Below are 15,703 nucleotides of genomic sequence, written 5' to 3' on the forward strand. Positions count from 1 at the left end.
GGGGAATACATATTTGTGATTTCCAAAAAAAAAAAAACCCTCAAGAAAAATAAAGTGAAAAAAACCACAAAAGTTGCTTCAATACAGATTCAGACACCATCAGTTCTTTCTCTGGGGATAGATAGTGTTTTTCATCCCAAGTCCTTCAGAATTGTCTTGGATCATTGTATTGCTGAGAATAGCTAAGTCATTCACAGCTGATCATCTTAAAACATTGCTGTTACTTTGTTCCCAGTACATTTGGCCATTGGAACAAATTGTTCTCATCCGCCCAGTCCACCAAGGATGTCTTCACATCCTTGGGGTAGACACTCCCCTAGCTTACCGAAGGATTTGAGACCCTTTTGTTATCCTCAACCTGGTTTAGCCCGTCTGCCAGAAAGGTTTAATGGAGTGTGACCACTGTGCATGCTACAGCTTCTTGGAGCCACTGGTGAAAGTTGGGTGGATCAGGTGGACACCAAAGGCGGAAAGCAGTCCTGGAAAAGTCTCAGCAGCCTTCACACCAGAGGTACTAGTCTTCCCTGAACATACCCTACACCCCAGTGATAAAACAAAATCAAAAGAATGAAAAAATAGAAGAAAATGTGAAACATCTAATTAGAAAAAGAACAGATCCAGGAGAGACAATACAAAAATTGTTGGATTACCTTAAAGTTATGATAAAAAAAAGAGTCTAGATACAATATTACAAGAAATCACTAAGGATAAGTGCTCTGAAGTTCTGGAATGAGAGGATAAAATAGAAATAGAAAAAAATCTATCAATCACCACCTGAAAGACATCCCAAGATGAAAACTCACAGGAGTGTCATAGCCAATTTTGAATCTCCCAGGTTAAGGAGAAAATACTAAAAGCAACAAGAAAAAAAAATTTGAATACTGTGGAGCCACAATTAGGACAACACAAGATCTATCACCTTCTATATTAAAAGACTGAGGGGCTAGTTTTTTAGTTGATTCTCTAGGATTAAGTATATCATCATACTGTCTACAGAGTGATTTTATTGCATATGTAACTTAAAACTGACAGCCACCTGTGAACCCTTTAAGAGCTAGATTCTGGATTGAGAAATCCGTGTAGGTCAGTCTGGCTGGGGCTGTCTAAAATGGCTTTTCTGGGTTTGTTGCACAGACTGACAGGTACAATTGGGCTTTCAATTTGAGTCCATCTTTGGGGTTTTTGTTGTTGCTGCTATTTGTTTCTTTCTAGTAATTTGATGGCAGGGCAGGTCCCAAACTATAGGAATTATCACATTTTTTGGTGCATCAGAAAAAAAAAAAACACCCATAAAAAAACCACAAAGTAGGTAAGATCACCTTTAAAATTATGGAAATCCTGTGCTTACATATTGGTATCTTTCCCAACAGGTTTTATGTCATCCAGTGTTAGAGCTGGAAGGTACCTCAATGATCATTGAGTTTAACTCTCACAGAGGAAACTGAGTCCCACAGAGGTGAAACCACATGATCAGTGGCCTTGTTTGAGGGAGGACTTAAGCATAGGTTGACTTGACTTCCAGTGAGGTGTTCCTTCTCTCCACCACCATTTTTTGTTTGGACCTCCACTAATGACCTACTGCAGTGCTTCATGGCATCAAGGGGACCCTGGCTTCTCACTGGCAGGCACTACTAAGTTAGAAAGGCTTTGAGTATGGATCCAGTGAAGGACTGTATGTCATTTCATGGACAAGTTTGGAGAGGCTCATTAATAGGCTGGCTTAAAGTGCTTAATTTTTTAGCCATAGCAGCTCTTAAAGAAAATCCTCTAAGTCACAGTGAGAATGCAGTCTATCACTGGACAGAGTATCCACAGTGCTTAAATTACATATCTTTTAAATTTATAAGACCAGGGCATGTCTGTAGAGAAAAGCAACCTACAAATCACCCTGCCCTTCACTTGTTCTCAAATTCTTGGCAGTTTCTCACTTAATTCTCACTTTTTTCAGAGGGAATGATTTGTGACACTCTGGGCTTTCTTACCCAGCCAGTACAAGAAAATCAGCTTTAGTTCTTTTCAAAATTTCTTTAGTTCATCTTTTTAATTGAAATTCTTTTTAACGAACATTGATTTCTATCCCATCTCCCCTTCCCCAAATGAAAAAAAAAACACCAAAATGCATGATCAATTTAAAGAAATTCCTGCATTAGCCAAGTCCAAAAATACCTGTTTCAAACACCTTGAGAGTACTCACCTCTATTTTAGGAGGTGGGCAGCATACTTCAGGCTTCTCTGAAACCTTTTGTCAATTCTTACAGTAATTACAAAAGTACGTCATTACATTCACATGCCATAATTTATTGAGCCATTTTCCAATTGATGGGCACCCCCTTAATTTCTAGTTCTTTACTACTACAAAAAGAGCTGCTATAAATTATTTTGTACACATGGAACCTCTTCCTCTTCTTACATCTCTTTGGGATATAGACCTAGCAAGTGGCATGCCAGGGTCAAAGGGTACACAGTTTAGTGATTGTTTTTGGATGTAGTTCCAAACTGTTGTCCAGAATTGCTAGACCAATTCATAGTTCCATCAACCTTATGGTGTGTGCCCTTTTTCCCACAGCTCCTCCCAAAACCATCATTTTCTTTTCAGTCTGATGGATGTAAGGTAGAACCTTAGAATTGCTTTAGTTTGTTTCTCTAACAATTAGTGACTTCAGAGTATTTTTTTTCCCCCACAGATATTCATAGGATGGATTTCCTTTGGAAATTGCCTATTTATATCCTTCATTTATCAGACAAATAATTCTCTTGATTTCTAATTTTTAAAAAAAGCTGAGGAAAGAGAAAAACAATGGAAGAACTATTGGGCTTTAAGAGGTTTAAAAATTAAAGCACTGGGAACTCCAAGTTTTAAAAACGAATGTTAAAAAATGTTTTTACATGTAACTAGGAAGTAAGATACACAGGCAACGGGGTATAGAAATCTATCTTACCTTACAGGAAAATAGAAGAGGAAGGGGATAAGAGGTGGGATGGGGGAGAGCTGGATAGAAAGGAGGGCAGATGTGGAGAAGGGGTAATCAGAAGCGAAACACTTTTGAGGAAGGACAGGGTGAAAGGAGAGAGAGAATAGAATAAACAGGGGTAGGAGGAATAGGATGGAGGGAAATAGCAATAGTAACTGAAAAAAAATTGAGGTGTTTCTCTGATAAAGGCCTCATTTTTCTAACAGAGAACTGTGTCAAATTTATAAAAATAAGAGCCATTCCCCAATTGATAAACGATCAAAAGATCTAATCAGTTTTCAGATGAAGTAATTAAAGCTATCTATAGCCATATGAAAAAATATTCTAATTCACCATTGACTGGAGAAATACAAGTTAAAACAATTCTGAGATACTATCCATACCTATTGATTAGCTAACAGGTCAGAAAAGGTAAATGACGAATGTTGGAGGGGATGTGGGAAAAACGGGACATTAATGTATTGTTGTTGGAGTTGTGAATTGATAAACTATTTTATAGAGCAATTTGGAACTATGCCCAAAGAGTTTTAAAACCATGCATACCCTTTGACCTAGCAATACTACTACCTAGGTCTGTATCCCGAAAGAGACACAAAACAAAAAGGAGAAAAGGACTTACGTGTACAAAAATATTTATAGCAGCTCTTTTCTGGGGGTAAAGAATTATAATTAAGGGGGTGCACATCAATTGGGGGACGGCTGAATAAGTGGTAGTATGTAATTATGATGGAATACTATTGCACTATAAGAAATGACAAGCAGGATGCTCTCAGAAAAACCTGGACTTAAATGGGTTTATGCAAAGTGAAATGTACTGGGTACACAGTAACAGCCATATTGTTAAGACGATCAGCTGTGAATAACTTAGCTATTCTCAGCAATACAATGATCCATGACAACTCTGAAGGACTTAGGATTACTATCCATCCCCAGAGAAAGAACTGATGGTGTCTGAATACAGATTGAAGCAACTTTTGTGTTTTTTTTTTCACTTTTTCTTGAATTTTTTTTTGCCCATGTTTTCTTTTACAACATGACTATTATGGATATGCTTTGCATGACTATACATATATTATCTATATGGAATTGCTTACTTTCTCAATGAGAGGGGTGGGGAGGGAGGAAGGAAGGGAATTTGGAGATCAAAGTCTTAAAAACAAATGTCAAAAATTGGTTTTACACATAACTGGGGAAAAATTAAATACTAAATGGCTACAAAAATATTAAAGCACTGTAAGGCTTGCAAAGTGATTTATGAAGATTTCATTTTCTCCTCCTAACTCTGGGAGGTGGGTGATAGTATTATCCTCATTTAACAGGAAAAGAAAATGAGGCAGATGGAGGTTAAGTGACTTACCCAGTCGCAAAGCTAGAAAGCATCGGGGGTCATATTTGAACTGATCTGACTCCAGGTCCAGCACTCTGTCCACAATGCCATCTGGCTGCCTAAGTTTACGTAGATCTACTTGGTAGTTCTAACTCTGAAGCTTGGACAAGTAACTAAACATTTTAGGGCCTCTGTATGTGTAGAGTTTGTAAAATGGGGGTGCTGGGGTACATGATCTGTAAGATCTCTCCTAGCTCTAAGGATTCTACAGGTGTCACTTCTAAGTAAATTAAATCCAACAATAGCTGGCTTGTTTTGTACCTCCTGCTTTGTAAAAAAAAAAAAAAAAATCTCCTTTCCTGAGAATCACTATGGACTCTTCTGATTCGACATTTCATTTGTTAAAAATGGCTTTTCATTTATTTAGCAACTTTACAAGTTCCTCAAGAATTGCTGAAGAAATAATGTTCTGTGCTAAGTCACAGAAGCACTTCATGGTCTAACCTATTTCATCACTTTATTTTGGGGAACTGGATGCTTTTGAGATGCTCTTCTATGGCAATACATTACCTAATATCCTGAAAGTCATTTTTAAAGCACCAAGAGACCAAGTTCAGGGCCTTTTATAGCTATATACTATTCCTTCCTGGGAATTATTTTTATTTAATGTTTATTCTCTAGAGAAATTTGGGCTCTTCTTCCAAGAAGTGCTTGGTAATTGGAAGAATATTAACAAAATACTGTTTAAATAAACATCCATGTAATTTCCTATGCTTCCTTATTACTTATAAGTAAGCTAAATTATTTATAAGTAAACTAATTTATAAGGTTTTACTTGTCTCATAGACCTCCTCTTGAATTTAGGTGTGGTTTTAGAGACTGTTTAGATTTCCCCATTAAGACACAACACTGAGATGAACAAATGCTAAGACTTGGAAGAGTCTAAGAATCAGGGGTGGGGAACCTGCAGCCTCAAGGCCACATGTGGCCCTCTAGGGTCCTCACGTGTGGCCCTTCGACTGAATCCAAGTCTCCTTAATAAAAGGATTTGTTCTGTAAAACTTGGACTCAGTGAAAAGGCTGCACCCAAAGACCTAGAAGGCCACATGTGTCCTTGAAGCTGCAGGCTCCCCACCCCTGGCTAGGTGCTATTCTTTACAACTAAAAGGAATAACAATTTTTTTGTGGTGGGAGAGGGGTGATTTTGGTACCCTATGGATCACTGTTCAAATATTTGGCCATTAGTAGCAAATCGTGTTCTCATTTTCATACAACAAAAAAGGAAGAGTTCAACTGTAAGCTAATTCCAAAAGTAAATCGTTAGAAATTGATTACAAATTTAAACATTTTGTACAGTATTATTTTAGTAGATTTGGCCATGAAAAGAGGAAAATCCAAGATTATTTTAAATCCACTTTTTATTCTCATAGATGAACAATTATACACAACTTGTAACATAAAGGTAGTGAAATCTCAAGGAGAAAACAGGCAATATTTTTGCCTCATTCCTGAGGTGGGGAGGAAATTTTTTAATGGGCACAATGTGAGATTTAACACTGGAAAAAAATACAAATTAAACTGGTTGAACTGGCTTCATTTGGGCCAGGTACAGCACAATAAATATAGAACTGCGTCATCTTTTTCTTAAAAGATTGTTTTAAGTTTACCACACCCCTATTAAAGAAATAAGATCAATCCCCCTAATCTGAAATTTTGTGACATGGTGCAATGGTAAAACGGCACCATAGATGAAGGATCATGGTTTCCATGACAACTTCTCAGACTCATACATCAACATTCTTAAAAGGAGATGCATACACTGGAAGTTCAGGTAACAGTAAAATCTTGGTCATTTCTTCATCAGACCATTGATTACTGGCACAATCTCAGTTTGCCTGTTGGTTTATGGTAGAATAAGGAAGAATTTTTGATGTGTGGAAAATCTTTTTAAAATTTCTGTTGGTCTTAGGGCCAGTGGTTAGGAGGCCACATTATAAGCAAACTGATTAAGCAGGACCATGAGAAGTTTATAGGTCAGTAACAATCCAATGCATAATTTCTCTTATCTGGCAGTATGTTGAAAAGGTTTCAAAAAAGTTTTATGGGAAGAACACCTTTCTTGAGCAGCAGGCCATCACAAGAATATGCAATCTGTAATGGATAAACAAAACTACAAGTCTAACTTCAAATGATTGCACCTACCCTTAATAGGCCAACAAAAAGATACTGTGTGAAAATCAAACAATCTACCATGGCATAAAATAAATAAGTTACTTACAACTATTTGAGATAGCTACAAGTGCTCCCTTCAAAGAACTCTCCCCCCTTCCTTCTAAAAATCTACTAATTCTGAAGCATTGATGCCAGAACTTTTGGCAAGTGATAATTAAGAGGACACTGCTGCTCTCAGGGTTGCGCTGTAGTTTTCCTTCCTTATGTACCCCACAATGAGCACATTTTAAAATGTGCAATAAGAGACAGGATGAAATCACCTCCTTTTTCAGATGATTCTTGGTTTCTCTGTAGAGTGGAATGTAAAGGCCATTATCACCAACACCATTAGGGATTAGTAACAAACACAAGAATTTGCTATTCCCACCAGCTGTACAGAATGGAGGGGAACCTTTGAAGTTATGTTCCTATGGCTACAAACAGACAATCTGGGGAATCTCTTGTGCCAGTAATAGGAAAAACCAGAGCCAGCATCACCGATCATGAGAAGGAAAATGCTCTTCAACAGGCTATTTTTCACAAACTGGCAAACGGATACTTTTTTTTTTTTAAACATGCACACAATGTGGTGGACAAGTAATCATTCCCTACACGTGATTCTCAGGGTAGCATTTTTACAGTCAAACTTTTCCACTGAGCCACCACTCTCCCTGCCTCTAACCACTCACACGTACTCTACAAAACTTGGAAGAGCTTAGGTCTCTAAAATGGTTGTCAAGGAAAGAAAGAGAGCAAGGGTGGCACATGTGTCTGATGATCATTTGAAGCATACTTTAAAAATAAATTCAACCTCAGTGAAGCACAACAGCTCTTGATGCAATACATTTACTTATAGAAACACAGCATGCTTTCAAAATATGATGTTAATGTTAAGCTGGCAACCTGGCTCCCCCTCCCTTTTTTGGTACTGATTCAAATATTTTGCTGAGCCCCATAACTGCCTTTCAATGCACTCACCATACTTCAGGCACAATCGGAGAAACAGTGTAATTCTCCACAATTTTCTACAAATATTCCTGATTTTTATTAGTAGAAGCAACCCATAATTGGAACAATATTAATCAATCTCATTACTAAAAAAAAAGAAACCACTAATTTTCTGCATAGTAGGCAACTAGCAAAATGCTAAGCTGCAAACGCCCTCACCACAGAGAACAATGTGTCATTCTACGTACTGACTTCCTATCAAAGGATACAGAGAGGCAAGGCCTTTCATGCCAAAACATCTGCTTTTTAAAAAAAAAGTACCTGTATTACTCCTGTCTGTAACTTGGGGAAAAGGGAAAATTAGGAGAAAGGGGGAAAGTCATCAAATCATCCTCTATCCAAGTTAATATTAGTGTAGCCGTTCCCCACTTTGTACCAGAGATAGTCCTGGTGATCAATTCGACACTTCAGACAAAGAATCAGGGAGGGCCATCAAACACTGAAACCAAGGAATGTTTGTTTTATGTAAGACCTACCAAATATGAACAGGAAGACAAATGATTACACACATACACACACACACACACACAAATGTACTGGTCTCAATGATGCACAATCAGGAAGAAAAGCAGGAGAGATGTGGAATTTAAAGAGATAAGAACACATGAGCTGGTCGGGAGACGAGGAGAGAAGAAATACAGTTCTAGTCTTCCAGGCTTCGGAATGCATTCTGCATGTCTTCATGAAGTTGAGCATAGTCAGCCTTGATCTTGGCTTCACCATCTTTTAATGGATCCTGAAAACAAGATGCATAAATTTAAACAACCTTGGAAGACTGCTTTCTTAGTATTTTTTGTAAGTTACAAGTATCTAATAAAACTTTGTTTCTGTTTTGTTTTTTTTTGGAGGGGAGAAGGCAAGGCAATTGGGGTTAAGTGACTTGCCCAAGGACACACAGCTAGTAAGTGTGTCAAGTGTCTGAAGTCACATTTGAACTCAGGTCCTCCTGACTCTAGGGCCGGTGCTGTACTCACTGTGCCACCTAGCTGCCCCCTATTTAACAAAACTTTGAATCAAGTCAGCAAGAAGCACATAATTATCATCTGCAGTGCCCTCTTTGACTAACTGTGAGATACATAAAAGGAAATGTGTTCTGACCAAAGAGAGAGAAAAACACCTTATTTCAGTCTTGGCTTCTGACTATATACATGCAATTATGATGTCTTATTCTCAATATTACTGCAAAGTATCGCTAACTACAGGCGCAGGGAACACTGGGTGTCAATGTCTATCCAACAAAAAAGCAATAATGAATTTAAAGGTGGTATAATTCATCACAGGGGCTGTAAAACAGACTCTCTCCAAAAAAAACTGCAATCTAGAACTATACAATAGGAGTTAAAAGAGGATTATTTAAAATAAAAAAAATGGCTTAGTGTCACATACTAAAATTTAAATTTCTTAGTTTGGCATTCAAGGCTCCCACACTCTGATACCACTCTTCTTTTCCAGATTTATTTCATATTACTTCACTTTATATAATTATACTCTGTCCAAACTGGACTAAGCATAATATCCCCATGGAGATCTTGTAATTTCTTGTTTCTTTACCATTGCCCCATCGAATGACTAGACTACATATCCCTTCTAAGAAAAGTACTTAATCAGCATTCCCTGCTCCCCCCACCCCACCCATCCAGTTGATGGGGTCACCCCTCGGGCCTCATGAATCACTCTCTCTCCATTAAATCAAGATTTCCTGGGCATCTACTACGAGTAAGTCACTAAGTGGGCCACAAAGATGAATGAGGGACAGTACTTGTCCTCTAGGAGTCCACAGTTTAGGAGACAAGATACTCATTTTTCATCTCTTATGCTTATATCATACATAAGTTTACATTATTATTATTTTTGTACAATTCTGTACAAAGCTAGCACTTAGCAGCTGATGCTAGTCAACAACTATCATTCAAAATTGCAAGAGTCAACTATTATGCCACTCGTTTCTTAAGATGATTTACAGTAGAAATTAACATGAATTATATTTTATTACTATTTTACTTACATATTTAGTATAATCCATATGTTATACATTTCATAATTATTTTTATTATGAATTATAATTATTTCATTATGAACATTAATCAACATGAACATTTCAATATACAAAGAACAGAAAAGAGGATTATAAAGGTAACTGTTAACTTAGACGTTAAAATATGCACACACACGCATTCAATTTAACACAAAACTGTCCAGTTTGTCTGTATCCCTGCTGAATATCCTTCTACCCTTCTTGTTTTTAAAGAATATTTAACGGATGTTTTTTTCATCATTATTACTACCATTACTCATCAATTTCTCCCCTTTCTACCCTTTGTTAAAACAAATAAAACATCTAAAGCTTCCCATGTCTCTCTGTTCAATGAAACAATTCTGAAAAAAACCACATCTCTTTTTACCATTATCACCCAATATACCCAATATGTCATCCCCTTCAGCTACTGGCCCCCTGTGGCTGCACAATTTCCCAGCCTTCACCTTTTAGCTCTGGTCCTCAGGGAAATTATGATCTATCCATGACCAAGGCACCTACACCAGCAGCTAGCAGGCAAAATCCTTCTGTTTCCAGTGTACCTATACTCCATCTCACCCCCTTGGTTGTGACAGGGACCTCTCTGTACTCCAAGAGCTCCATGTTTTGGGTGGAATCGAGGTGAGTTACTCAGGATGAACAAGTATGGATAGACTGTGATCTTTATCACAGATCTAATGACAATCTTCTCCCTGAAACTCACTCCTCTTCTAAACTTCCCTGTATCTATTAAGAGTGCCATGATCCTTCCAGTCACCCAGATCCACCACCTTTGTGTCATCCTCAGCTCCTCACTGCACACATCCAGGAAAGTGCTAGGTCTTGTAGATTCTTTCTCCAAAGCAGCTCTTGCTCACCCCCTTCAAAGTCAAAACCCTCATTCAGGCCCTAATTGTATCACTTACAAAAGTCTTCTCATTGGTTTCCTTGACCCATGTCTCTCTTCACTCCAAATCTTTCCTCCACATAGTTAGCAACTAATTGACCTAAAAGTGCAGGTCTGATTATGACTCAAAAACTCCAGGACCAAATATTAATTCATCTTTATTTCAGTACTTGTCTATCATTTCTTAAAAAAGCTATATTGGGATCCTTACTGAAGCAGATTCCTAATTGATTTCCTTGCCTCTCTCTACTCCGAATCATCCTTTAAACAGCCACCAACTTGATTTTCCTAAATCCTAGTTCTGACCATATCATATCTCCCTAATCAATAGACTCTAGTGGTTCTATATCACCTCTGAGACCAAATCCATGCCCCCTGCTTGGCAGCTAAAGCATTTCACCATTTAGCCATAAGGCCCCATATCCAGTCTCCACACCCTTGCACCAGCTCTTTGCTATGCCTGGAACACTATTCCTCTTCACCCATCTCTTGAGATGTTTGGCTTCCCCTTGAGATTCAACTCAAATGCAATCTTCTACAGGCAGGCTTTTGGGTCTCCTCACTGCCAGTGCCTCTGCATCCAAGGCTACCTATTCTTCCTGTCTTAGATAAATTTATGTATGCACATATCATCTCTGCTGTCAAAATGTAAGGTCTTTGAGTCCAGGGACTGTTCATTTTTGTCTTTGTATCCCAAACGCTTAGTATAGTTCACGCATAGCACTAGAACAAATGCCTGTTGGCTAATATGACACACATAAATTGGGAGGAAATTTGGTGCAAGGGGAGAAGACTAGACAGTTATTAGCTATGTGACCATGGATAGGTCACCTTGCAGAGTCTCAGTCATCTTATCTACATAATGGAGCTAATACTTATACCAACCTACATCATTAAGTTGTTGTAAGGAAAACAACTGATAAACTTTAAAGTGCTATATATAAATGAGTTATTCTTATTAGAAACAATGATGGAGATGAAGTGCATAAGATCAATGAATTGACCAAATAATTTTAAAAGGATCTTATATATAAAATCTTACTAGTAATTTACATGTATTTCCTTCATTTATTCAACCAAAACTTAGAGGAATCTTACATAAGAAAAGGTAATGCCCTTAATTTAGCAATTGTAAGTAGAAAATGGAGTAGAGACTATGTAATATGGTCATACCATATTGGAAAGCATGCCTACAGTCTTGTAGAATGGGCAGAACCAAGGGCAAATGGAATAACATGATTAAGAAATTTAAATCCCAAGATGCTGGGCCTAAAGTTAATTTGGGATGAAACTTATGCTAATTCTACTGTGTGTTTTTTTTTTTTTAAATTTGGACCTGTGATTTCACCAGTGCAGGGAGAGCTGGGGTGTGGAACTCTTCTCTACAGAGGCAGATCAGTAATTTAGATGTACTTCATCTTAAGAGAGTTGCCTGTGGCACAGAGAGGACAAATGATCCACCTGTGGTCACACAGGTAATCTCAGGTCTTCAACTCACTCTCTTTTTCTTGCCTCTCAAATCTATTCTTAGTTTCCTAGTAACTAAGGCAAAAAGGGAAGCACGTTATTAAATCTGTACAAATGTATTTTAATTTTGGTAACTGGAATTTCAACTCCTACATAATTTTTAGGCCTGGTCAAGTTTTCAAAATCTGGGTAGATGGATATGGAACAATTTGCATGACTTAGACACAGTACTTAGTACTCAAGACAAAAAAAGAAATTCCTTAGTAAAGAATACTGAGAAAATATCAAGAATACCATATAACATACCTTGAATTTCATGGAGGTGAGTTTATAGAGAATATCCCCCATCTGTTCTCGGATAATGGCCCATGTGATTTTATTATCACTCTGGGCAGTCGTTTCAACAGCTCTGCGTGCCATATCATAAAAAGCAATCATATTGGAGAGCATGCCTACAGTCTTGTAAAATGGGCAGAACCTAGGGGCAAATGGAATACCATGATTAAGAAATTTAAATCCCAAGATGTTGGGCTTAAAGTTAGTTCAGTATGAAACTTAGTTGAAAAGCTATCAGAAAGTTAGTTTCATCATTTAAATCTATGGAATAGTAAAAATTGCACATTCTTAAATATCAAGATGTTAGAAGATGAGGTGAATTAGAAAAAAAAAAGAGGGAATTTTGAGCAATGGTTTTTCATGGCAAAAAAAAAATCAGAAGAATCAATTTCCTTTGTCGTCTACATAGTATGATATCTGCAAATATGTTTCTACCAAACAGAAGAAGAGATGGAATATTACTGCTAAAAATTAATTACTCTCTGGGGACTTGTTCTGGTGCTCTGTAGTTTAAGAAGTAACTCAAATGATAATAAATGAGTGGTAAGGACTTCCCTGAGACAGCTGGACAAGGCTTAATGTAACAAACAACCAGTCTAGGCTTTAAAAAATATAAGCTTCCTATAGGCTAGTATGGGTTAGCTGCTTCAAAAAGGAAACTATATCACTGTATATGTGATATAAACATATGGCTGAGAGAAACTTTATGGAATGATGTTAACAAAAAATACACGGGATAAGAAGGCCGCATCTATGGGCTGTGATCTATACTGGTGGAGGGGCTATCAAACTGATTAGCATAAAGTATTCATATCATCAACCTATTCTGATATCTATGGGTCACATATTTATGCACACTGTGATATGTTGGATTTTCCAATATTTTTGCTGCTGAAACTTTTATATATAAAACAACTTCCTTGCCCAGCAACTTTTCTATGGTTAAGCTATTATCTTTAGTTTTATGCTTGGCTGTAATTAGGGAACTGGGAAGACAAATTTAAGAACTTTAGCTCTTAGAAAGGAAAAAAGGTCATGGTAAGCCAAAGCTGCAACAGAGATAATGACAAATGAAAACTAGAAAAGTGTGTGTGTGCGCGTGCGTGTGAGTATATTCCTGTATGTGTGTGTGTTCATGCGTTTGTGTACAGAGAGGAAGGGTTTTGAAGCTTCCAACATAGATTTGGTAAAGAAGAATGAGAAACATAGGGACTTTTTGGGGAAGTGAGGAACCACAAAAAAGGATAGCTACAACTGGAGATGAAAATAAAGACCTTTAATTGTAATAAGGTAGAGAGGTGGTAAATTTATGGTGAGGAAAAGTCTTTGGAGGACAATAAATGATTCCAAAATTATCTTTGAGTCAGTAAAATGTTTCCTTAGAGTATTCCCTGAGCAGTTAGGGTCCTGAGGGCCATGCCTGGATAAATGGGGCAATAGAAAAATGTTAGCTAAAACAGTAGGAAGGTATTTTTCCTACTCTTCCCGTGATGGCATATACTACCTCTGGGCACTCATTAACTGATGAACAGAAAGGCTCTTACTGTACTAAAACAACAACAAAAGAATAGAAATCATCATGGCTTACCTGTCATAAGGAGTATATCCATTTTGCTGTAGGAAGTCATCTTTGATAAGTTTAGCTACCTCCAGGGTAATTTTATCTGTTTCTGCTAATGAAGCCTATAAAATACAAGGCCCACAATATTTAAAATTGTAGAACAGGTAATTGTAAATAATTTTAGCTGAATTTTCACAGTTGTTAATATGACAATGTGTAGTTAGGCATTCAATAAATGCTTCAAGATTGGATTCAAAAGACCCTTTAGTACTGCTATATGGTTCTCTCATCTTGGCATATTTATTAAGTAAACACTGTTTGAATCTGAAATTTTTGATCTATCTTACACACAGAAAACAAAGTCCTAGTGGAAGGGAATTCAGTATGTTTCCTTTTTTGAAATATTTCATATACTGTATTTTGTTATCCTTAGAAGCTACTGAAGGTTATAATGTAAACGAATTACTTCTCTTAATTGCCTATTCAAAGAAAGCTGCTGTCTGTTGCTGCTTCTATATAGTTATGACAGTCTACCCACTTGAGTTTTCCTTTCAACCCTGTTCTTCATTGTTTCAATAAAAATTTACTAATATAGCAGGTGCCTAATTTTCCAAGAACAGTTTTGGTTCATTTTTATTTTGAGCTTAACAAAAACCAAATAAAATGGGCATTTCCATAAACAAAATAGAAGATTCTAAATGAAGTGATTAATTTCTACTATGTACAGCTGGCTTTTCCATTCAAATACATAATAAATCCAACATGTAATTTTCAAAACTGCTCTCTGAGTTCCCTCTGGCCTTTCCTCTGTTTTCTTTTGTGTACTTAAAAAAAAAGGAATCAATTACCTTTTCTTTTTGGCAATCGTATTGTTAGTCCCCCCTCCCTTTCACCGCTCCTTCCCCACAAGCAGAAAAAAGCATGACTCTCATGTCAGTATGATATTATTAGATTGTAAAGAACATGTACTATTTATATGTTTCACACCTAGTCATCTTGCCTTGAAGAGTGGTAAGCATTCAATAATTATGTGCTGAATTAGTAAGTGAACTGGTATGTAGAAATCTGTAGCAGGTGAATGATGAATGAGATCACGCATGTGAAGTCCCACCTATCCTAACATCACTACCAAAATCTCACCACTTTCTAAATGTAGGTGTTAATAACACACCTTCCCCACGAGCTGTACAATCTCTGCCAGATCCTCTTCTTCTTGCAGGATCTCCTTAGCCTTGGTCCTCAGAGGTACAAACTCTGTAAAATGCTTGTCATAGTACTCATCCAAGGCACGCGTGTACTTGCTGTAGCTGATCAGCCAGTTTACCGAAGGGAAGTGCTTACGCTGAGCTAGTTTCTTATCTAAGCCCCAGAACACCTGTTCAAAAGAACAATGTTTAAACCATTTTTCAAAAAGATGCCAAAATCAACTTATTCATATATGTTAAATCCCAGCATACATTAATGGTTTCATCATGGAATGCAAATAGCACAATATGTTCACATTTGTAAAACATCATCACTTGCCTGTCTGAAAACATTCAATGCAGTCCAGTCATGTTTAGGCAATAATAAAGGCCCATCTGATAAGACTAGTCAGTTCTCCAAGGATGAACATTTGTAAACATTTTACATATATTCATAAATACAACTATGAAGGCCTTTGGGTAGTAGATACAAATTTTACAACAAATATTTTATGTGAGAACAATAATTTTTCCTAACTTTTGCCTATCCTTCACAACAGACTCATGGAATAAGGGAAAAAACAGGCCTTCCATTGGTCCGAATACAGAAAGGCTCGTTATCTACTACATCACACATCTCCTCTCATGTGTCCAGATTTAATCCCGAATAGTAGAGATGTTGAATATAAGGAATGGTTCTGAAAAGTATTTAGAGT

At 37.1% G+C, this 15,703-nt stretch overlaps 1 protein-coding gene across 3 annotated transcripts in view; it reads right to left on the reverse strand.

Moving 5' to 3' along the window:
- Positions 1-5,699: 5,699 nt before the first annotated feature.
- The window catches only part of ATP6V1A (ATPase H+ transporting V1 subunit A), a 47,489-nt gene continuing 37,485 nt past the window's right edge, over positions 5,700-15,703 (reverse strand). For all 3 annotated transcript variants that reach the window (XM_036744945.1, XM_036744946.1, XM_036744947.1), the window contains exons 12-15: positions 14,975-15,178; positions 13,831-13,925; positions 12,213-12,384; positions 5,700-8,254 (exon numbers count right to left, since the gene is read on the reverse strand). In XM_036744945.1, the coding sequence (XP_036600840.1) occupies positions 8,162-8,254; positions 12,213-12,384; positions 13,831-13,925; positions 14,975-15,178 (564 nt within the window). In that variant the 3' untranslated portion in view covers positions 5,700-8,161. The remainder of the gene's footprint in view (positions 8,255-12,212; positions 12,385-13,830; positions 13,926-14,974; positions 15,179-15,703) is intronic.

The sequence above is a fragment of the Trichosurus vulpecula genome, chromosome 2 (assembly GCF_011100635.1).
Source record: "Trichosurus vulpecula isolate mTriVul1 chromosome 2, mTriVul1.pri, whole genome shotgun sequence".
NCBI classification, from domain to species: domain Eukaryota; kingdom Metazoa; phylum Chordata; class Mammalia; order Diprotodontia; family Phalangeridae; genus Trichosurus; species Trichosurus vulpecula.